This window comes from Neophocaena asiaeorientalis, unplaced genomic scaffold, assembly GCF_003031525.2.
Source record: "Neophocaena asiaeorientalis asiaeorientalis breed wild unplaced genomic scaffold, Neophocaena_asiaeorientalis_V1.1 scaffold123, whole genome shotgun sequence".
In the NCBI taxonomy this organism is placed as follows: domain Eukaryota; kingdom Metazoa; phylum Chordata; class Mammalia; order Artiodactyla; family Phocoenidae; genus Neophocaena; species Neophocaena asiaeorientalis.
The window spans coordinates 9195041-9219062 of NW_020173666.1; the positions used below are offsets into that span (position 1 = coordinate 9195041).

General features: G+C 35.6%; 1 protein-coding gene across 8 annotated transcripts in view; it reads left to right on the plus strand.

Annotated features, from left to right (window-relative positions):
- The window catches only part of SCAF8 (SR-related CTD associated factor 8), a 198682-nt gene that overhangs the window by 65444 nt on the left and 109216 nt on the right, over positions 1-24022 (plus strand). For 5 of the 8 annotated variants that reach the window (XR_003003601.1, XR_003003600.1, XR_003003602.1 and 2 more), the window contains exons 15-20: positions 860-1016; positions 2891-3024; positions 4651-4795; positions 6550-6618; positions 9201-9419; positions 10639-12106. Coding sequence is in view for 3 of the 8 variants with exons in the window: in XM_024747920.1 (XP_024603688.1) it covers positions 860-1016; positions 2891-3024; positions 4651-4795; positions 6550-6618; positions 9201-9419; positions 10639-12092 (2178 nt within the window). In the remaining 5 variants the exon portion in view is untranslated. Of the gene's footprint in view, positions 1-859; positions 1017-2890; positions 3025-4650; positions 4796-6549; positions 6619-9200; positions 9420-10638; positions 12764-24022 lie in introns of those variants that run through there. The other 3 variants (XM_024747921.1, XM_024747919.1, XR_003003604.1) reach the window with 2 other exon arrangements.

The following is a 24022-nucleotide window of genomic DNA, read 5'->3' on the forward strand; positions in this document are numbered from 1 at the left end:
AAAAAAAAAAAAAAATTATAGAATTTGGCTATAGGTAAAACAATAACCAGAACTTTATTCAGGCAGGTCTTCAGAATCACACGTGCACAGTATTCTTGGTCAAGCCGGCAGCATTTGATGAGCAGAACTGTGTCATTTTTAACAAGTTTGTCTTTCATTCACTCCTTCCCAATGCTTCCTAATCCTACCCCTTATTTATATTATTAATGTCTCCTTTTTAACATCTTGTCTTATACAACTCAGGCCCTTGTGAAGGGTTTATTTATGTATATTTGTTTCCTCTTAGTCTTTGAGTATTTATTGTGTATTTTTCCATTTTTACTTCTTATAACTAATTTACATTTCATTTCTGCTATTTGGAGTTAATTTATTCCATAGTTTTAGCAACTGAATTAAAATTTTTAAAATTACTTTCAAGGGAGCTAATATGCCCGTGCTTTCTCATTTTATGGCAGAGAGTTTATGTAAGCTAAAGTGTCACTGGTCTCTTGGAGTACCAAGATTTTGTTTAGCTATTCTAATTATCGCTAATGTAGGTTGACATTTTTATGGTGAAAAGTAGATTTGGTTTATTTCTGGAAATGTGTTGTTTTAAGGTCATAGTAAAACGTGGAAATAAATCCCATATTATAAACACCACTGCTATCTAATGCAGGTTTTATTTTACAAACAAAATCAGAAAATACATGGAAAAAATTTCGTTGGCTACTGTTATTCCAGCAGTGATGCTTTGCCTGTCCAGCTGATTTTTAAAACTAATTTTATTCATATTTGCATTGTTAGCATATGATTTTGTATGTTTTACCTTGTTTTTACAGTAAACATGAGCTTTTTTCTTTCCTCTCCTCATTCCTGATAGATTGCTTGGGCTTTAAACAAAGGTGTAAAAACAGAATACAAACAATTCTGGGATGTGGATCTTGGAGTAACATATATACCATGGGAAAAAGTTAAAGTGGATGACTTGGAAGGTTTTGCAGAAGGAGGCATGATTGATCAGGAAACTGTAAATACTGGTAAGAGCCCTGTGGGTAGTTTTATTGTTTAAAAATGTGCTTAAAGGGTTGTAATTGATAAGAGTTTTACATGTTGGGGTGAACTGTGTTTATTTCCTGGATTCTTCCCCATCCTGCAAAAGAGGGGAAAAAGTGAAACATTACCCTGTTCAATGTGTATACTTAATGGGATCTATTTCATAAATGTCAGAGTATATAGATAGTGTCCTAAAACTCTAAATGTAGCATTTTTATATATGTCTTTTTAAAAGTTTCAGTCTTTGAGAGCGTTGTATATATGGAGGCTTGTAAAGACTAATTTTTTCAGTTACTTGAGTTTAAATGAGAACTGGGGATTTAGGAAATTTCTTTAAAAAACTTCCTAGACTATTTTGATTAGTATCTATGTTGAGGATGCCAGGAATAGAATCTCAGAGAGCTGTAGTTCAGATTCATGCTGCTTTAGAAAGTTTATAACCAAGTGATAATCTGGCCCGTTCTTTTGAAAAATTTGTCTTTTTGTTTTAAAATTTTTCAGTTATAAATTCACAGAATAATGGATGCTTGGGAAAGAATTGCAATATGTTATACTTATTTATTTCTTGATATCTTAGCTCTTCTACTCTTCTACCAAAATTAGCTAATTTTCAGAATAGTATTTTTGTTCTCAGGCCAATGTACATATTTTCAAACACTTTTTCAGTTGTTTTCTTCTTGTCATTCTCTCTCGCTGTCTTTCTCTCTCTTTTTTGGATGGATGTTCCTCCAGAACATTTATTCATTCAAAAAATATTTCAGTTCCTACTGTGTGCCAGGCATAACTTTAGGAGCTGGGATTATAGCAGTGAGACAGACAAAAATCCTTCCTCTCTTGGAGTGCACATTGTAGTACAGGGGTTGACAACAGCCCATGGGCCAAATCTTACTGGCAGCCTGTTCAGTAAATAAAGTTTTATTGAAACACAGCCATGCTCAGTTGTGTTTACCTATTGTATATGACTTTTTAAAATTCAGCAACAGTTGAGTCATTGTAACAGAGAACACAACCTAAAATACTTACAAATAGGAAGAGTTTGCCAACCCATGTTCTAGTGGGAAAAAAATGGATAATAAATAAGATAGATAAACTAGGTAGTATCTCAGTGTTGGTTAAGTTCTAAGAAGAAAAAACAGGGAAAGGGGATAGGCAGTATGGGTGTAGAGCTATTGGAGTTTTAAGTGGTTGAAGAGGGTCTAATGGAGAAGGTGGTATTCAGAGGCGTGAGACATGCAGCTATCTGGGAAAGAGTGTTTCATACAGAGAGAACAGCAAGCGCCAAGTCTATTAGAAAGTCTTGAGACCAGTATGGCTTGAGCATAGTGAGGAGTGAGTAGTAGGAGATGAAGGCAGAGAGGTGCCGAGGGGCGAAGTCACGTGGTCTTACTAGTCATTCTCATGACTTTGAGCTTTAAGGGAGGCGAACCTCTGGAGGAACCATTGGAGCCTCTTTGTTCTATTTTTGCATTTTTTTGTATTTTCAGAAAGATCTTTCTGTACTGGGTTAATACTTGTTGTTTTCCCCTTAGCCTTATGACAAAATACAGAATAAGGTTGGTTTGTCTTAAATCAGACAGCCTTTGAGATACGTATCTGTTATATCCCTTTTAAGTGTTTTCTCTAGACTGAATATTTTAGTGTCTTTGATTTGTGCCTCATGTCATGCTGCTTGGAACTCCTGGTACCCTAATCAGATTTATCTCAGCAGAACCAAATAGGTTGGCACTGACAGCTGTGGACACATCTTAAAGATGTGCCAAGGTAGATGAAGGACTATTCAGATGTGAAACAAATGTGTACATATAAAATGAAAAATTGCACCTATCCAGAGGAAATCAATTTCAAATATTTTGTTTAGAGTGGGAAAGTGTGAAAAGCTCAGAACCCGTTAAAGAGACGGTCCAGACAACTCAGAGCCCACCTCCAGTTGAAAAGGAGACAGTGGTCACAACCCAGGCAGAGGTTTTCCCTCCACCTGTTGCTATGTTACAGGTTAGTGCTGGGTGTTTTTTTATTGTTTAATGTGTTGTTTTACAGTTTTGTTTTTACTCACATCTTTACTTCATAAAACTTGGAAGAAATTGTCCAAAATATATTAATATTAAATATAAGCATTTTTGAAATTTTCCTTTTAGAAAAAGTGTAATTCATATTTAAATGTTTATTTATTGAACAAATATTTATTGATTGCCTGCTCTGTGACATTCACTGTTCTAGGCACCTGGAATAGGGATACATCAGTGGGAAAAAAACAACAAACACAAATCCCTTCCCTTACGGAGAGTTTGTTCTCAATAGGGGAGACAGAAAATATAAAATTAATAAGTTTATAAGATACTGTGGAGGGGAGAAGGTAGTACAAGGGTCATCAAGAGTGCCTAGGTAGGTGTTTAAAATTTTAAATAAAATGGTGAGGTAGACTTAATTGAGAACAAGACATTTGAGCCACAACTTAAAGTTGCTGAGGCAATTAGTCATGTGGCTATCTGAAGAAAGCGTTAGAGGCAGAGGGAACAGCCAGTGCAAAGGCCTGCAGCCAGGAGCATGTTTCGTGTGTTCCTGCAATAACAAGCGGACAAGAATAAAGTGAGTGAGAGGCAACTTAGTGTAAGTGAGACCTCTAGGGGGACTTTGGTTTTCACTCTGAGATGGGGAGCCATTAGAGGACTTTGAAGAAAGGAGTGACTCAGTCTGGCTTAGAGTTTTAAAGGATTACACTGGCAACTATTTTGAGAATAGAATATTGGGCATTGATAAAAGCAAAGAGACCAGTTAAAAGTTGCAGCAATCCAGGTGAGAGATGATGGTGGCTCAGACTGGACTGATGGCAGTGAAGGCAACGAGAAGTCGTCAGATCCTAGGTGTATTGTCATGGTGTGGCCAGTGCGCGTGGTTAGATTTGAGTTGTGAGGAAGGGCAGAGGCAAGGTTTTTGGTCTGAGAAATTGGAAAGATGGAGTTACCATTATCTGAGAATGAAAAAGACTTTGGAAGTGTGGTTTGGGAAGGACAGTTGGGAGTTCAGTTTTATGCGTGTGAAGTTTGAAGTGTCTTTCTAGACAGCAAAGTTGAGATGTTGAATAGACCATTGATACAGTGTGAACTTTAGGAGAGGGGTACAGCCATGCCATAATACAGATAAATATTTGGGAATTGTTGTACCTAGGATGAGTAAAAGAATTTATGATTAAGAGTAGAAAACAAATTAATGAGAAATTCAAGCCATTTTAAAGCTGTTAGTGACATGCTTCCTAATGGTGATTAGATCGCATAATATAGCTAGGTATTATAAACTTAGTAGGAGATGGCAGCATAAAATTGAGCACGGTATTCACTGTTGAAGTAGGTGCCCACATCTTTACATCACTCAAATGTAAGGTAGATTTCACAATCTCTACATATACTGTTTGTTGAAAAATACTGTCTTGCTTTTACCTCAAGTAAGTTCACTTATAAGAATACAAAAAGGAAGAAAAAAAAACCAAAACAACTTAATATAATGATATTTGTTACTTTCCTATAAAAGAAACAGAAATAATTTATCTTTGGTTGTCCTAAGATATAATCGTTGCAGATGGATAAAATGATACATGGACTTTTTATTTTCTATCCACAAAAGATTCCAGTAGCTCCAGCAGTGCCTACAGTTAGTTTAGTCCCACCAGCATTTCCTGTGTCAATGCCAGTTCCTCCTCCTGGATTCAGTCCAATTCCTCCACCGCCTTTTCTCCGCGCAAGTTTTAACCCTTCACAACCACCTCCTGGTAAGAAATTTTCATCTTATCGTTTCAACTCTATTTAGAATATCATTTAAAATGTTCTTTTTCCAGGTTTAAACGCTGTAGAGCAGTGATTCTCAAACCATAGCTTACATGCGAATCACTTGGAGGGCGTGTTAAAGCACAGATTGCTGGCCCAGCCTCCTTTTGAGTCAGTGGAACTGAGGTGGGGCAGGACAGTTGCATTGCGAACAAGTTCCCAGCTGATGCGTATTGTTGCTGGACCACACTTTAAGAAGCACTGACAGAAAAGAAATGGAATCCTTTAAAATCATTGAAATGCCTTAAGATGATTTAAAATTTATGTTGAAGTTTTTATATAAAAGTTCTCTGTAGTTATCACCCATTCATCAGAAAGTATGCATTAAATTATATAGATTAGTCTTCCTAAAAATCATTAGATTTCCATTTTGACATTAGAAATTATAGTGTATCTTAAAATGGTAATTGAATTCATAATACTTTTTTTGACCTAATAAATTATAGATAAACAGAAGTTCCTTGAATCATTGTTTCTAGGTAAAAACTATAGGTTACTTAACACATATCAATTAAATATAAATAATTGCTTACATAGGTTAGAGATAGAGTTTTTCGTATTAGATCGTGGAAGGTTTAGACAAATAAAGGAGAGAGATAATACAAGGGATCAAACGATATATGTTGTTTTTCAGAACTATTTTTTTTTGAACTTCATGAATTATTTGTGTACTATAGAAAAGAAGTACTGAATTGACTTCTGTAATTTAAGTTCTTAATCATTGAATAGAGTTCCTAAAAACTGTCAACAAGGCCAAAAAGTAAATTCATTGTCTGAAAATGGTTGTAATTTGTCATGTAATGTAAATTTTTAAAATTACAGTTTAATACATAATTTGAAATTGATGCAGATTTTAATAAGAACTTTATCTTTTAATATTTTAAATATTGGAAAACTACTCATCAAATATCTTCAATCACAAATCTGTATTTGTGATTGAAAATTAAAATTTTTTCTCAGAAGGTATTTTTAAATGATTTTTTCAAAAACCATACCACATGGATTTTATAGAGTCTTTATCTAGCATTCATTTGTTGAAAACCACATATCTTTTTTTCCCGTTATTCTTAGCCACTATTTTCTATTGGAATTTAATGGTAGCTCTATATTTTAAAAATGCAGGGAAGCAGGTTTATAGTTTGATCATATGATATTTAAAATCATAAAACAGCCAATATTAAATTTATTTTATTTATTTCTTACTTATTTTTTATTAAGATTTGTTTCAGTGCTCAAAATATAGTAACGTCCAAGGTTAATAAAAGTATTCTGATACAGTGGGTAAACAGCATATACATCAGAGAAGTACAATAGCACATTTTACAGATGACATTATTGCATACAGTGGTATCAGCCGCTTGAAACACAATGTTTAACTTCCCGTACAGTCACCATGCTAACATATAAACAGGTTGCCTGGCTTGACTTAATCATTGATTTTACAGCATCATAGAGCATGCCAAGTAAATAAGTAGTATATGCTCATGATAGGGCTCTCTGTGCTTTACTTAGCTTACGGAGGATCAAATAAGGTAGTGTATATAAAAGTAATTTTTTAAATGGAAAATATATTCATAAATAAGAGGTAGTAATGACTTTTAAGAATGTAGGATTTCATTTATAGCTGTTGGAATCTTTGATTTAAAAGAAAGTAACACTTTTTGTTATTTTATTTTTGGTCTTTTTTTTTTCCATGTAGGTTTCATGCCACCTCCAGTTCCACCACCTGTTGTACCACCACCTACTATTCCACCAGTAGTACCAACATGTGAGTTTTCTACTTTAAGAATTTTCTTTCTTTATGATAGTGATAATGTGTTGGTTCTCATTTTTGTGGATTATTGTTAATTTTTTTTTCATGGAAGTTTTCAGACAAATGCATTTTTTGTGTTAAATGATTTCTAACAAATTAACAGTATCATATGACAGTTCAGATTTGCTCTGTTGTATCAAATTTGTGTTTTTTGTTTTATGTATAAAATGTCTTAATCTAGAGCAGCCCCACCCACAGCCCCCTTTTTAAAAATGCTTCAATGTCTTTGACTTCTTGAAAAGCAGTTCACTTCTGTATGCAAGATCCCAAATAATGGGTTTGGTTTTTTTAGCTTCTTTGTGGTATCTTCCTTGAATCTCCTGCAAATAGAAAGTTTTTAGCACCATAGGCTTGTTTAGAATATGCTTCAACTTTTTTGGTAAGAATACTTAACAAGTGGGGTGCTATGGACTTGATATTATATCACATCAGGAGCCTGTGCAGTGCCTTCTTGTCCCACTTTTTTTTTTTTTTTTTGCGGTACGCGGGCCTCTCACTGTTGTGGCCTCTCCCATTGCGGAGCACAGGTTCCAGACGCGCAGGCCCAGCGGCCATGGCTCACGGGCCCAGCTGCTCCGCGGCATGTGGGATCTTCCTGGACCAGGGCACGAACCGGTGTCCCCTGCATCGGCAGGTGGACTCTTAACCACTGCGCCACCAGGGAAGCCCGTCCCACTTTTAATGATGCCATAATGGATCAGAGCATTCAGATAGTGGGACCTGGTCATTTAAAAAAGTTGCCCTTCAGATTTTCATCAGATGGTTTCATCTTTTGATTATTATTGCTGAATCTACTTTTCATTAGTTGCAAAGTGGTGACCTTCCGAATTTTGTAATTCCTTCCACATTTCTTAGCAGGAATTTTTTCTGTAAAGAAAAACTCTCTTATCAACTAGTAGTATTTAGTTACCTTGAAGTACAGTTGTACAGGAGATGCTAAATTCTTTCCTGTAAGTGTAATTTTTCAGAGTAATGAGTTCTATGGATATTACCTGTGATATCCAGTGACTGAAGGCGGGGGAGGATTTCTCTTATTTCTCCTTCTCCACTCCCTTCCCTCTACTTTTTTCTCCTTCACTTTTAGTAGTGTTTATGGATTAATGGATTTTACTTCCAAGTGGTTGCATTCACCTTTCTTTTTGAAGTTCAGTTTGTTCATTTTTGGGCAGTAAGAGCCTTTCATGTTACTTCTCTATTCTTTTGAGATGACTGCATCAGTTTTTGAGAGCTTTTTGGCCTAATACTAGACCAAAGGACTTTATTGTAAAGAGAGTGTATATGATACAGTTTTACGTTTTGGTGTTATAACCCACTTTTCTTACATTTTTAAACTCTTTTCTCTCCTTCAGTGTTTAGACAACATTAGGATCCTTTTTGTGTTACTGTTGGTTAATTAGGAAGAGTTGTTTATTCTTTCTGAAAATTAGAAAAGTGTTCATAAGCCGTTTCTGAATTCACCATTCACAGAGACTCACCTTACTTAGAGCCTCCCTCCCAGTTGTTTCTCCTTACACTGTTCATTTTGGAAAACCGGGGGTCAATTAAAGGAGAAGGAGAAACACCACTGTGTGCCAGCTGCTTCCCTAATTGTTCACACTGTCTTACCTAATTCTCATAATTCCCATACATGATCCCGGTTGATTTTTATCCCAATTTTACAGCTCTTTTCTGTGCTAACAGTTTGTCTAGGTAGTCCAGAGTTAAATGTGAGGATAAAAGTTTCTAGAATCCCAAAGTACCTGATTTAGTAGTGTTGTGAAATAAATTTGACTAGAAATTCTGCGTGTGATTTTTATACTCCTCTAGCTTAGTTTTTTAACATATAGGTGACATATACAGAAGAGTTTTTCTACCCGTTCTTTATGCCTTTTTTATATCTTTATAAAAAAGAAATGGTTTTACCTTTTTATGTGTAGTTCTCACCTGATGAGTTTCCTGCCTCATTTGACAAAAGGTAGTGAATGTAAAGACCCTCGTACTTACAGATTCAGCGGGATTGGGCAGATTTTCACTCTCATATTTGTTGGTTTTCGCCAATCATTTCTCTATATTTAGATACTCCCATAACTGGCACCCTTGAAAAATTATGATTTTTTTTTAATTGCTGGGATTTTGTTCTTAAGTATGGATCCTTATTTTACTAAACATTTCTCTTGAAAATATTTCTAAAAATTGTTGTTTTTCCCTATTTTTAAAAAATGAAGCTTTCTAAATATAATTTAGCTTCTTCAGGATGACTCATTTGTCATTTTGAGCATCAGTTATTATATAATGTGCTAGGTGATACAGAGATGCCATTAAGTGAAACACTCAAGCTGCCAGAAGATAGTTTTCATTATAAATGAAATAAAGGGACCAGAAGAGAATTCACATATGTCATGTTAACTGAGCCGTCTTACCAAATAATTGGGGAAAGAGGATAGGAAGTCATTTAAAACTTTGGCAAGACCAGTGTTGGTCATACTTAATATTTTTACCTAGCACATGAATTGATTAGCTAATTAAATCTGAAATATATATTCTCCTTCTTTAAACAGCTTTAGTGCAGCCGCCATTATCTATGACTCCAGAAACTGTGAAAGATGTTGGATTTGGTAGCCTTGTTTTGCCAGGTGGTTCTGTTGCCAGCAGTCTTGCTACTTCCACTCTGCCAGCTGGAAGTGTTTTTAATCCTCCAACTAAACAAGCAGAGCCTGAAGAAAAAGTACCTCATCTTATAGACCACCAGATTTCTTCTGGTGAAAACACCAGATCAGGTAAAAAGAAAAAAGAAATCCCCAGAGATACATAGCTAAATCATGATCACTACTTCTCTATATTGGTGTTTAATTCTTAGGTGCCATGAATGTGTAAAACATTTATCTCCTAAAATTCCTGTTAAAAACAAATTTGGCATTCTCTTTAGGATAGTATAGATTTTGACACCTTTCCATTAAGACTCCTTCTCCTCCTGTTTTTGGCCTATTGGAACTGTTTTAATGTGTTATCAAAATAAGATTGCACAAAATATGTATACTTACAGAAAAATTAAAACAAACAAGTATTAGTTATAAGTAACTACTACCAGATATCCAGCTAGGTCTAGAAGATAAATATAGTTTTGAAAGCAGCGAGTCCCTTTTTCTTTCTTTCTTCCTGCAACCGTAAAGCAGTTTATTTACTTGCATGATGCCACACACAGGCTTTAAGTAGCAGAGCCAGGAATTAAACTCTCAGTTTTAGATTTTTTAAACCTGCAAGCTCAGTGTTCTTTTGGCTACACTATACATCTTTTTTTTTTTTTTTTTACATCTTGGAGTATAATTGCTTTACAATGGTGTGTTAGTTTCTGCTTTATAACAAAGTGAATCAGCTATACGTATACATATATCCCCATATCTCCTCCCTCTTGCGTCTCCCTCCCACCCTCCCTATCCCACCCCTCTAGGTGGTCACAAAGCACCGAGCTGATCTCCCTGGGCTATGTGGCTGCTTCCCACTAGCTACCTGTTCTGCATTCGGTAGTGTATGTCCATGCCACTCTCTCACTTCGTCCCCGCTAACCCTTCCCCCTCCCGGTGTCCTCAAGTCCATTCTCTACGTCTGTGTCTTTATTCCTGTCCTGCCCCTAGGATCTTCAGAACCAAAGTCCTTTTTTTATGGCACCACTGTTAGTATATTAAGAATTGTTTGTACTTCAGAAAGACTTTTGTTAAAGGTGGAGAATCAGTATAAAACCTGATATTTTTATTTAACTTAAAAAGATTTCATGTAAAGATTTTAGGTAGCAGCCCCACTTATGTTTTAATATTAAATTTCACTACGTATGGTATTAATTTTAGCTTTAATTTTTTAATATCTAGTGTACCTGTGGATTCTTGGGGGGATACAAGTAGCTGATTAACTGCTGGAAATTATAGCATTAATAATTATAAACATAGTTTCCTTTTCACACCAGAATGATTGTTTGTGTTATTTTTCTTCTTTCCATTTTAGTGATTCCAAATGATGTTTCAGGTGGCTCTGCGATTTTAGGAGGACAGCCGCCAAATGTGACGAACAATTCTGGAATTCTGGGAGTCCAAAGACCAAATGTATCAAGTAATAATGAAATTCTTGGAGTCCGGCCATCTAATGTTTCCAATAGTTCTGGGATTATTGGAGCCCAGCCACCAAATATTCTAAATAACTCTGGAATTTTGGGAATACAGCCACCAAGTGTGTCAAGTAGTTCTGGACTTCTGGGCATGCTACCCCCAAATATACCTAACAATTCCGGACTTATGGGAGTACAGCCACCCAGTGTTCCAAATACTTCTGGACTTTTGGGAACACAGCCACCAGCTGGGCCTCAAAATTTACCCCCTTTAAATCTTTCTAATCAAAGGATGCCTGCAATGCCAATGTTAGACATTCGTCCAGGACTAATACCACAGACACCTGGACCAAGATTCCCTTTAATGCAGCCTGGAATTCCACCTCAGCGGGGACTCCCTCCCCCAGCAGTGCTTGATTCAGCTCTTCATCCACCACCCCGTGGTCCTTTTGCTCCAGGAGATATTTTTAGTCCACCTGAAAGACCTTTTCTAGTTCCTGGAAGACAAAGTGTAGACAATGTTGCTAATCCAGAAAAAAGGATACCACTTGGGAATGATAACATTCAACAGGAAGGAGATAGAGATTACCGGTTTCCTCCCATAGAAACCAGGGAAACCATTAGTAGACCTCCCCCGGTGGATGTTAGGGATGTGGTTGGACGGCCTGTAGATCCAAGAGAAGGTCCTGGAAGGCCTCCATTAGACGGTAGAGATCATTTTGGACGACCTCCTGTAGATATTAGAGAGAATCTTGTGAGGCCAGGCATAGATCATCTTGGTCGAAGAGACCACTTTGGCTTTACTCCAGAGAAGCCCTGGGGGCATAGAGATTTTGACGAGAGAGAGCATCGGGTTCTGCCTGTCTATGGTGGTCCAAAAGGCTTACATGAAGAAAGAGGTAGATTTCGGTCTGGAAACTATCGGTTTGATCCTAGAAGTGGTCCTTGGAACAGAGGATTTGGACAAGAAGTTCACAGAGATTTTGATGACCGCAGAAGACCCTGGGAGAGGCAAAGGGATAGGGATGACAGAGATTTTGATTTCTGCAGAGAAATTAATGGAAGTCGTTTTGGACGAGATAGAATTCAAAACACCTGGGTCCCCCCTCCTCATGCTCGGGTTTTTGATTTTTTTGAAGGGGCCACTTCTCAACGGAAAGGTGATAATGTGCCTCAGGTTAATGGTGAAAATACCGAGAGACATGCTCAGCCACCACCTCTACCAGCGCAGAGTGATCCTGAACTTTATGAAAAACTGTCATCTTCAAGTGAAATAAGCAAGGAGAAGAGTGACACAGTTGCTGATATAGAGAGTGAACCAGTGGTAGAAAGCACAGAAACTGAGGGGACATAATCATCACTCAGTAGGTAAAAGATACATTTTGTAAAGTTGTCATCTCTCTGTAATAGATTAATGGCTGACTGGACCATAGTTGTTCACTTTTGTCTGCCAGAATTAAGTTAATCTGATGTTCATGTTCACCTTTCTCTTAAAATAATTGTACAACTGACTTGTATAGACATTGTTCTTAATATGAACATGGTAGGTAAACATTTTTTTATTTTTCTGATAAAATATAAATGTTGCCCCCAGATTCTTTTAACTTCAAGGAAATGAATAACAGCTTGTCAGAGACTTCCTATGGAAGAAAGAATTTTTTAGATACTACCATTAGGTTGGATATGGTAATAGATATATTTCAAAATAGCAAACGGTGGTATATCTTATCCATATCTTTAGGCTGCTGCAGAATTTTAAGGTAATAGACAAAGCTGTGATATTTTATGCAAAGACTGGCTCTAGATATTTGAGGAGCACAATACAGAGATTTTAAAAAGTGATTTTGTAAAATCTACACTATGGTCTCTGTTTCTCCAAAGTAAGTGTTTGTGATTTGTTCCTCATACTGCAGTGAGTAAAAAAAGAAAAAAGAAAAAAAGAAAACAACATAAATATTAAAGTACGTTTCAATGTTGGGTGAATTTTGTTTTTAGATGCCAATAAAACTTATTTGTTTGATAACAGTGTTCTAGGAATTGTATTTTTTTAACCTACAGATTCTTAAAACCATGGATCATTAGCAGCATGTGCTTAGTTGTTGCAGAATTTTTCTATTAACTCGTAATAACAACAAAGAACCATGTGGTTGAAAAAAGCATGTACTTTGATATAAAAATCATGCAGTCTCATTAGTATGTGTGTAATATCTGTGTATATTTATTGCATAAGTCATACGTAGAGTTTTCTTTCTCTGTACGTCTATTTTCATGCACATACAGAGAAAAATAGAAAGTTGGTAGTTTAGATAGTAAAATATTCTTTAAAACTGGATAGAAAATGAGAGAAATTTGGCTAATTGACATTGCTCATAGTTACAGCTCTTAGCCTTTATGATGGTAAAATAAGAAATATTGTAAAGAAATACATTGGCAGTTTGGCCGTTCTCTTTTAATACAGTTAAGCATGAAGCCAGATTTAGCATCAAGCTGAATTCCATGTAAATGCTTGCATTGCTTTGTTTCACACTATTTGCTATTCTGCATAGATAGTGCTTATACTGAAGTACTTACTGGTCACTTGCCTGAAGTGAATTTCTCAGTTGCACAAAATGTAGAGTAGTGTTGGTGGATTTTAAAACATTAACTTGTATACCAGAAACAATGTGTCCGTCATGTGTTTTGTAGGCTCTGCATAATGCTGTTCAGATTAGCCTCCACGGTAAACTGAGTAGCAGAAAAGTTGGGGATACGTTTCCTGTTTTATTTATTATTATTATGTTTTTGCTTTTGCTTTTTCATTTATTTGCTGTTTGTTTCTCCTTTGGGTTTTACATATATACACATATATATAAAACCATTGGTGTTTTTCCGTTTCTAATGATGGCTTTCATTTGGTCCCATGAACAGTTGCTTTGTCTCCTATTCCAGTAATTCCTCATTTGTTCTATTTACCTAAAATTCTTAAGTTACATTTGTCAAGCCCCCCACCCCACCCCGCACCAGAAGAAATGATGGAGTACACCAGCCATTGAACGTTGGGTGGTTTTTGCTTCCCTCTGATGCTCTATAGATCTTTAAGGATTCTCACCAAAAATAAAGTCTTTTCTTCTTGTAGGTTCTGAAATAGAAATAGTATGTTATTTATTTTGTTTTTTTGGAAAAGTGGATGAGAGGGGGAGTTTGGTGTTTATTTCTAGGGTAATTGAATTCAGTCCAATAATTTCGAGTTGGTTTCAGATCATTTCCTTGGGGTAATGGGAAAAACTGTGACATTGGTACAAAGTTTTAATATTCTGGAAAGATTTAGCCTTGTCCTTAAGGAAATTACATTAACTGGGATTTCTCTCAAACTACTTTAGTTACATTTATCATTATCAAACTTAAGTGACATTCACTTGGATTAAGTAGCAAGAAAAAAGAAAGTGAGACTTTTCAGTGACTTTTGATCCCAAGTTTTTTATCACCCTTGGGCCTTCAGGTGCAAACTTGAAAATAAAATGTGTACAAGTATTGCACTGGTTTGATGATTCTGATGGTGGAAGTTACCTAATCAGTTGTCAGTACTGCCTCCTAGAAACCCATCTTGGAAATGGGTGACACGCTTAATTAAAACAGCTGAAAAATAATTATGTGTAGTTAGGCTCACTTTATCCTTGTATTGTTGTGTAATGTTTGAGTGAAAGGATATTATTCATCCTCATACTGAATTTCCAAAATTGATATTTACGTTCACTATTTTTTTTTTAAACGGTGGAGAGAAAAGTTAATTGTCTTACTTTGCTAAGTTTGACATAAGACCTATCACATTTTTGACGCTTTTGATCACAGTACTGCTGTCACTAGAATGCTAGCAGTTAGAAATATGCAAGGAGTACCTCAATACTTTAATAAAACAGTTGAAGTGCTGCAGGCAATAATTACATTAGACAGGAGGTCACCTAGTGTTTTGATTTGTGATATTTTAGAGAGAGAATGATAGGACTTAGTGTGGTATTAGTAGATTGCAGCGTTAATAGACACTAATTTCTAAATTTTTTGTGTGTTTAAACACTTCATTAAACATTGGCTTCTGTTCTTAGCATGAATGCATATACTGTACCGTGATCATTTTATATTGTAGATAGAAACTTATTTTAAAGCAAGGTAGTCTTTATCTACAGCACATCATAGGTGGAGTGTTCCTTTATTTTAATTTTATTTCAATGTGTAGGCTGTGCAGAATACTTAGAAAGCATTGGAAGATGGAATAGTATAAAATTATTTGTTTAAAACTCTGGAAATGACTTCATATAATATTTAATTAATACAATTTGTTTATTATTTAAACTATTACATTCTTACCAGAGCAGTTGCTTTTGTTCTGGTAATTTAGTTGCTTCACCAAATTTATTGGCCATTCTTCACAAATTTGGGGTTGTTTTGGGAATGGGACAGTTTCGTTACATTTAAAAAGAAAGTTACCTCTTTTAATTTGAAAAAGTATTTTTTTATAAACACTAGTTCATCAGATCTAAGGTATCATTGATTGTAAGAAGCACCATTCAGAAATTTTTAAATGCTTCCAATATGACATGCCAGCGATTTATAAGACACATTTGTAATTCAGAAATGTCAGAATGTAAAATGTGTCTTAGGATCAAAGAAAAATGGTATTTCTTTGAGATATATATATATATATATATATATATATATATATACACACTCCATATATATATATATTCCCTTACTCAGTAAGTGATTTAGAAAAATTCTGATTTTTTTTGTCATTGTATATATTTTAGATGGGCACAACATTTAATGAAAAAAAATTTAACATTTGATTAAAAATAATTTTGTTGTACCTTATGTGCCTTCATCGTTATTATTGGGTGCTATATTAATAAAATGTTTTAAGGGCTTTTAACTCTTTCAAGGAAAAAAAGCATTAACATTTTACTCTTTAAATATTTTACATGATGAAGAAGAGGAGAACAAGTGTATATTCATTTTTAAGATAGGCAAAATAAAATTATGTGAGAAATCATAAATATTAGTGTGGCAGAGAATTATAAATGTTTGCTTAATTGATGATGCTGTGGTTTTATAGGAACCATCTTTTAAATTAACTTAAGTTGTAGGCTCTAAAAATTTTATTTTCTACTTCTGAAAAAAAAAGTCAGGTTGCTACACTTTTTAATGGGAGATTAAAAACAAGATACCTTGATCCAGCAGAACTTTCTAGAACTAGAATTTAAAATTAATGGCACAAATTGTTTTCTTTGGGGGCATACTTTAAATGAGGGCATGTGTATTGAAAGCTATGTGAAATACACTTTCTCTGTGGTTCTCAGCCAGGAAATGTGTGACGGAAGAATCACCTGTGGAGCTTTTTGAAAATATGGGGTGGGGATGGTCACCACAGACTTACTAATACAGAATCTCCTGGGGAGATATTCATGTTCATACACCAACACACACACACATAACCTTCCACATATCACCACTTTAGATATGTTAAAATATGCAAATATTTAATGTACCATACACTTGAGATTTTTTTACATTTTTTTTTTAAAATAGTGATACAAAATTATTTTTAGTGTTTCAATAAAGTATACAGTTAATTGTGGTAATTGGTGTTGGAGGGTGAATAAAAAGTAGAGAAGTCCATCACAGATGTTTTAAATTCAAGTGTTAATCTAAAAATGAATTATTATAGCAAGAAAGGGACGGAAGGATGACGCATGTGAGATGGTTTTGTTGGAAGTATTTTTGACCCAGGTGAAACTTTGTTATTGGATACCTCAAAGAAAAATTTACTAGATGTATCATGTAATTAAATGCTTTGATTATAAAAAGGGTCCCTTGGGAACCAAAACTGCAAGCATTAAGCTTATCAGGGATTAGGAGTAATGTTACTAGTAGGACTACTTACAAGTGGGTTGCACATCAAAGACTAATGCAAGTCAGTGGTTTATTTTGGCATGAGCTTTGCTCAGACATTTTTCTTCCCCTCTACTTAGATCTTTTTTTTTCCCCCAGGGGGCTGTTCACCTCATATGTACTTAGAATTACCCTGCCTTGTTCTAGTCAAGATATGGAACAAATATTCTAAGTAATCTGTAAAATATGTGTAGTATATCAAGGGGTAGAATGGTGCTAATGGGCTAACTTTATATTGTGTGAGAAATGTGAGATGCTTTGGATAGTAGGGTGACCTGTAGCGAAGGAAGCTGAGGGCCTGCTTATGTAGAGCCCAGTAGGTGGTAGAGAGTGGGCCTGGAACTTGTGACCTTGAGCCCTGAGTTTAGTGAGAATTAAATGAGTTAGTTTAATGAGCGTATTAAGCTCGCACAGCAGCGGCAGAATGTAGCACTTGGTTGACCTGTGTTGTCTGTCCTCCCACCTCCCACCACTATCACTCAGCCCGTGGGCGGCTGTCACTGTTTTATCTTATTTTTCTGCCTTTCTCAGAATTCTCATCACAGCACCTCCCAGCCTCCTTTTTGACCTATCATTCCAGGCAGAGGCTATCAGTTGGATTTGTCTGTTGAAAGCAATTTGCTACTCCTTTGCTTAGTGATTTCTAAGGTCGTTTCCAGCATTTAAGTACCTTGAGCCAATGAAATAAGTTTTCTCTTCTGTAAAAGACCAGCTGAGGAAGCAGGAGGAACAGAGGGAAAGGCTAACAATATTGGAACACTTTTTAAGAGAGCATAGGTTTTATTGCCTTTGGGTTTTCAAAACTAACATTTCTAAATATATGTCTTCGGACAAGTTACTGCACCTTGAAGCATCATTTCTTAAAAGCTGGCCTGCAGGGCTGCTTTTTTTTTTTTTTAATTGATGATAATATTAGCTAATATTTAATAGGCATATACTGTGTGACAAGAACTGGGATGGTTTTATTACCTGCATAATATAATTCTCATTGACAGTCCTGTGAGGTAGTTGTTGCTTTAATATCTCTTACTAAGAGAAACCTGAGTCACGGATTTAATATCCTAAGATCTCACCACTTGTAAATATTTGAGCAAAGATTGAAACCCAGGCCTGTCAGATTAAAAAATTAACATGTACCACTTAATAAAGTGCCAGGCATATGTGGCAGAGGTTCACCAACTATTAGTTCCTCTTCTCTTTAGAAAAGGCAAATAAATTTGTGCGGAAAAACATAACATGCGTACCAGGCTTATCCTTATAGGGTAAGGCTGCAGTGCAACACTGAACTTATGTTTTCACTGGTGCAGGTGTACTTGGGGCTGTCTTCTTTTCCAGTGTCTGAACATTCACTTCAGCTTCATTTTCTTAGATTCTACTTTCAGAATATGTTTTTTTTTCTTAAAGTGATACCATAGCATAATATTGTTAACTTTCTAAATAACTTGCTACTTTGGAGGCAGGTTTGTGTTGCATTGATATTAAATAAGATTTCTTTTGAAAACACCTTTTCCCACGAATTAAATAAAATTTCAAAACTTTTTTATTCTTTAAAATGTTTTAATACTTGTAAAGCAGAGCCAGTGATAGCTTCCAAATTTATACTTTTGTGGCTTTGGCAGCTCCTTTCTAAAATGTGGCAGTTATACACTGTATAGTTAGCCATAATTTAGTACTCAGTTTTCTTGTGTATAAAACTCATATATTAGGAATATTCTGTGGCTTGAAATAAATGAAATATGTAAAGTTATCTTTACACATAGTAAGCATTCAATGTTAGTCGTTATTCACCACTTGAATTCAAGCAGTCTGGAGGTTAGCTGCTGTCTTTGGTAGTAGTGAATAATTTACAGTTATTTTACTTTATTAGAATATATAACCTGATTCTAGGCTTTCTTCAAGTCACTAAACTTAGGTGCATATGAGGTTTAATCCACAGCATGTCATGGTGCTGGCCTTGGATCACCTTTTCCAAAGTCTTTGGACAGATGATTCTAAACATTGTGGCCGTATTACTGCCTAATCCACACATCAGGGGAACATGCCTATCATATTTGTGAGTTATACTTCTATTTCTACTAATCTTGCCAAAGTTAATTATTATTTGCTTATGTTATTATTACATGAAATAAAAAGTTCTTGCATTCGAACAGTCGCTTTTTAATGACATGAGTCTTGTGTTTATTACTGAACTTGGGTCAGTTTACACATTAGTAAGAATATTAGTAAAATCAGAAGACTTTTATTAAATAAATAACCTTTGAAAGTATAAAAGATAACTTGTTTAAGAATTGACCTTCTCTGGTTATTGAAACTAGCCTTTTTAGATAGGGTAGCATTTACCTTCTTAGAAGGTTCTGAAAAACAGCACACCACATAGCACTGTGGTCATGCCCAGGGTAAAGATTTAGAGATTTCTAAGTAATGCTATCAGGGCTTCATTTAGGACAGTGTTTTTTATAAAATTTATTTAGTGATATTTGAATTAGTCCTCTTTTTATCATATTACTTTCTGAATTGTTAGCCAAATAGTGTCTGACCATATGTTAAAATACATTCTCATTACAGGGAGAGGGGTTTGAGAGTGGACAGAGAAAAATTTTAACCTCTGTGTCATTGACATTCTATATAATTTATCTTCAGAAATACACTGTTTGGTAGGATTCATTTTCCCTTCTTTATAAATAAGCAAACTCAAATCCATGATCACACAGCCTTTGATTTGCATAGGTGTTTGAACCCTGAGTTTGCTGACTTCAAAGCTATGCCTTAGTTTAAAAAAATGCTCTTTTGGACAGGTAGATTCTAATTATAATATATGGTCTGTATAATTAATTTCATAGAGCTGCTGTAACAACATACCAAAAAGTGGGTGGCTTAGAACAACAGAAACTTAATTTCTCATAGTTCTAGAGGCTAGAAGTCTGAAATCAAGGTGTTGGCAGGGCCATTCTCCCTCTGAAGGCTCTAGAGGAGAATCCTTTCTTGCCTCTTCCCAACTTCTGGAAGTTCTCAGCAATCCTTGTTCTTGGCTTGTAGATATGTCACTTCAGTCTCTGCCTGTGTCATCACATGGCTGTTTTCCGTCTTGTGTCTTCACATCATCTTCCTTCTGTGCTTGTCTGTATCTAAATTTTCTTCTTGAAAGCACACCAGTTTTATTGGATTAGGGGCCCACCTTACTCCAGCATGACCTCATCTTGACTAATTATATTTATAATGACCCTGTTTCCAAGTAAGGTCACATTCTGTGGTACTGGAAGTTGGGACTTAAACATATGTTTTTGGAGGACACATTTCATAACAACCTATGACTGGATTCTGTAACTATTTAAGATCTAAGTAAATACACTTGGAACAGTTTAAAACACACATACAGGGGGGAAAGAGAGTCACATTTTAGAGTGATGAAACACATCTTTATAGAATTCCATTTGTAAATTACTTTGGGTGTTAATAAACAAATTTACAACCTTCATACAAGTATTGCAAATTGTTAAATACGATAGCCACTGCCTAGCTTTTAAGATGAATTTGTAACGCCCATACTTTTATGTTTTTTAGTAATACTTCAACTAACAAATCGGCAAAGAAAATCCAAAAGTATTGGCATTATGTAGCAAAGAATCTATTTACTGAAAATTATTCTTGCACTTAAAAAAATTCATGCTGACTTTTAAAAGTGAAGGTTTTTTGGACTTCATTGAATACAGCTACACTGAAAATATGCAATGTGTCTTTCCATTTCATTTCTATCGTTTCTTTTTTATAGTATATTAGCATTTGTTTTGTCTGCTCATTAAAATTTCCTGTTAAGCAAGTGATATAACTATCATTTTGCTGTTTTAGTGGTTTGTTAGAAATAGGTTTTTCATTTACCAAATAAATTAACAATTTGTTCACTATTTTTATTTATCTAGTAGCATAACCTTAATATATCTCTCTATTTTTTCATACAATTGTCCAGCAAAATCTTTGAGTGAAAAATGGCTTTGTAGCTGACTGAATCCAAGTTGTATAAAAATATAGGTCTTTACTAAATAGGTGTTTTAACAAGGTCCCCTATAACTTCTGTAGAAATTTGAATGGAGAATTCTCCTGATTTTCATTCGAAGAGCACCAGAGCACTTAGAACACTGCCTGACATGTAGTATACCTGGGTGTTCACTATTGTTATAATTGTCCAAAGTGGCTAATAGAGACTTTGGGGGCATGCAAATCACTGTTGTATATTAATTGCAAATAAGGGATAATTTATGCAGATTTGAATATTAACAACCTCACATCAGGGGGTAGGGAGAGGGGATGGGATGGAGTTATATGTTCTTAGAACTTCAAAGCTCTGAAGTCTTTTTTTCTACCTCTACAGCTTACTTAGTTATTCGAGCTGTATTTGTGTTTCTGGTCCTCAGTACCAGTCTTTAAACGGGAGTTTGAATTGTTAGGCTAGTGGCAAGCCTGCTGGTGTACCTGGCTTGCTGGTAATGAAGAGATGGCTGTGATCTCATTTCAGGAAGAACAATTAGACGGCTTCCTTCCTTTTGTTAATTGTCCAAATATGTCCAGATAGTAACAATTTAATGGTGAAAACATAGTATTCCTCATTTTCTTATTCAGCAAAGTAGGAACTCAAGTTTTAAGAGTAGAGATTTTTCCATGGGACTTGAAAAAGGCTGATTCGATTAAAATGAAAAAAAAAAAAGATTTATACTTTTCTCATAAATACACTCATACTAAAAAGAAAGTTGTTGGGACTTCCCTGGCGGTCCAGTAGTTAGGACTCCACGCTTTCACTGTTGAGGGTGAGGGCTCGATCCCTGGTCGGGGAGCTAGGATCCCACAAGCCGCGCCATGCAGCCATGTGGGGGAGAAAAGAAAAGTTGTTAATCACTGAAATAAACAAATTACTTTTTAAAAATTGTGTCTGACTCAATCCATTGTATGGGAAAAATTGTCTTAAATCATTTAGAAAAATGCTTAAAAAAATTTTTATTAGACCTCCCTATATGACACTGAGAATTTGAAAAGCATATTTAGAGTTATTTTATCCCAAATTAAGTCTGTCAAATAAAATTTGAGGTCTCAAAAGATATTATCTACTTGGGAGAGAGAAGTGAAGTTATTTAATTACTGTCCATTCTGGACTATCTAGTCATTCATAGCAACCAGTTTAGGAAGACAGTAGGGATTTTGGTTCCATTGGAAATCATGAAATGCCACAATAACTGTAGTCACCTGTGCTTCCAAATGTAAAGCAGTAATTTAATTTCTCATCAGAGCTTTAAAAAAAAATAATAGCTAGACTTTAGGGGATAATGTAAGATTTAATTGTTACCTTGATATAGAAAGCTAAATTTGGGATTTGGCAGTCCCTTCGACTGTGTTACAGCTGTACTTTTTCTTTGCCACATGCTGTAGATGCAGTACTTTAAATAGGGAGGTGTAAGTACAAACTGTACCTGTCTCCAGATCCACAGTTCAATGCCTTTGTTTTAATTTGAGCTCTGTGTTGAAAGTTTTCTTCCTAACATGACTTCTATGCTCTGAGCAGATAAACTCAGTAGTGTACATTTTAATTAATGGCAGACAAAGAGTGACTTCTTAAATTAGTATCCATTTTCAAAGGGTCAAAAAAGGATTTCCCTTACACCAGCAGCATTTTCATTTAACTGTTAGTAAAAGTAGGGAATGTGGGAATGTTCACGGATGAAGGAAAAATTCGAATGGAGGATTCACCTGAGAAACTATGAGAATAAAGGCACTGACTAGCCTTTGGATCTTATGAGCCCCCAGCTATGTGATTATTCTAACTATCCAAGGGTTGTAGATGAGGGTATGGCCTTGATTCTTTTCTAAAGCACTAAACATCAGATGGAAATGATTTTCAGAGCATATAGGAGTAGTATAACCAGGTCTTGAAATCAGGATGACATCTAAGTCCAGAGAGTTGAGTAAGGCTGACATTTTGTGATTTGTCATTGAGTCCTTTCAAGGTGTGATTTTCTCAGTTTCTCCAGAGGAATACTTTGCTACTTTTTCCCTTTGTTCTTAGCAGTTTAGACAGCTCTCTGTCCATTGTCATTAACTCCAGTGGTTGATGGTCTGGTGGAAAAAGAAAGGCGCTCTTGACTACTTAATGCCTTTTGTTGTGTTTTGTTGTCAGATATCTACTTTGGCATCTTAAAGCATCTCTTCTGCCTGGAAGTGGTTGAGCCAGGTTGATTTTTTTTTTTTTTCTTCCAGGTTGATTTTTAATGGTATATATTTTTTCTGTCAGTGAGTAGTCTTTGCTTTTGTTTCTTGACTTTACATTTTTAATTTAACATTTCAAAATGGTTTCTGATAATCTAATACAATTTATACACATACATGTATATATGTACATGCATATGTGTATATATCAGGCACCTTCTCAACCTTTAGCAAGCTTTGTAGATTTTCTTTTGATCTTTTTATGATTGTACTTGAATATTCTCTCAGGTATCAGACAACTTAAAAGCAATATCTTTCTCTGCTTTGAGTCTCACACATGCTTAGCAAACTTGTAGTTCCTAGGAATTAGATCTTTAAAGGCTGATACAGTCTCATCAGGGCCAACTCAGTCTTTATTAGAAAAATGACTCGTTTAAATGCCCCAATAACTGGAAATTAATTTGTACTCGGTACTAAATGTATTCTCAGAGAATGAGAGTGAGCAAAGCAGTAATATTTCTGATAGCTGGCTAACAAAAAAAGTAGCTTTAAATGATTTTTGAGTTATGATTCATCTTCTGATTTATTATAGCCTAATAGTACTCTCTAAAATTACTGTCCAGGGCTCTCAATAGCATCAGTCGTATGGTTCACTTGGTGGATTTTCTTCAGCTTCTTTCTTTGCACCAGCTGGTTTCAAAGACACCAAAAGGTAATTGAGACTGAATAAGAAAGACTTCAGAGAGAAGACAGAGATGTGAGATGAGTGAGAGGGATACAGCAGTGGGCAGGCATGTGCCCCTTTTTGGCCTTTTGACTTGTATCGTATTCAGTATTCTACCAAAAAGAAAACTTTCTTCTTTTCTTTTTCGTAAATTTTTTGAAGGCTGTTTTATGGGCGTCCTCTTGGATGTTCTAATTTATGAACCACCATTCTAAACTCCTTTTTATCAAACTGATTAATTCAAAGTGAAGTACAGGGCTTCCCTAGTGGCACAGTGGTTGAGAGTCCGCCTGCCGATGCAGGGAACACGGGTTCGTGCCCCGGTCCGGGAAGATCCCACATGCTGCGGAGCGGCGGGGCCTGTGAGCCTGCGCATCCGGAGCCTGTGCTCCTCAATGGGAGAGGCCACAACAGTGAGAGGCCCGCGTACTGCAAGAAAAACAAAAACA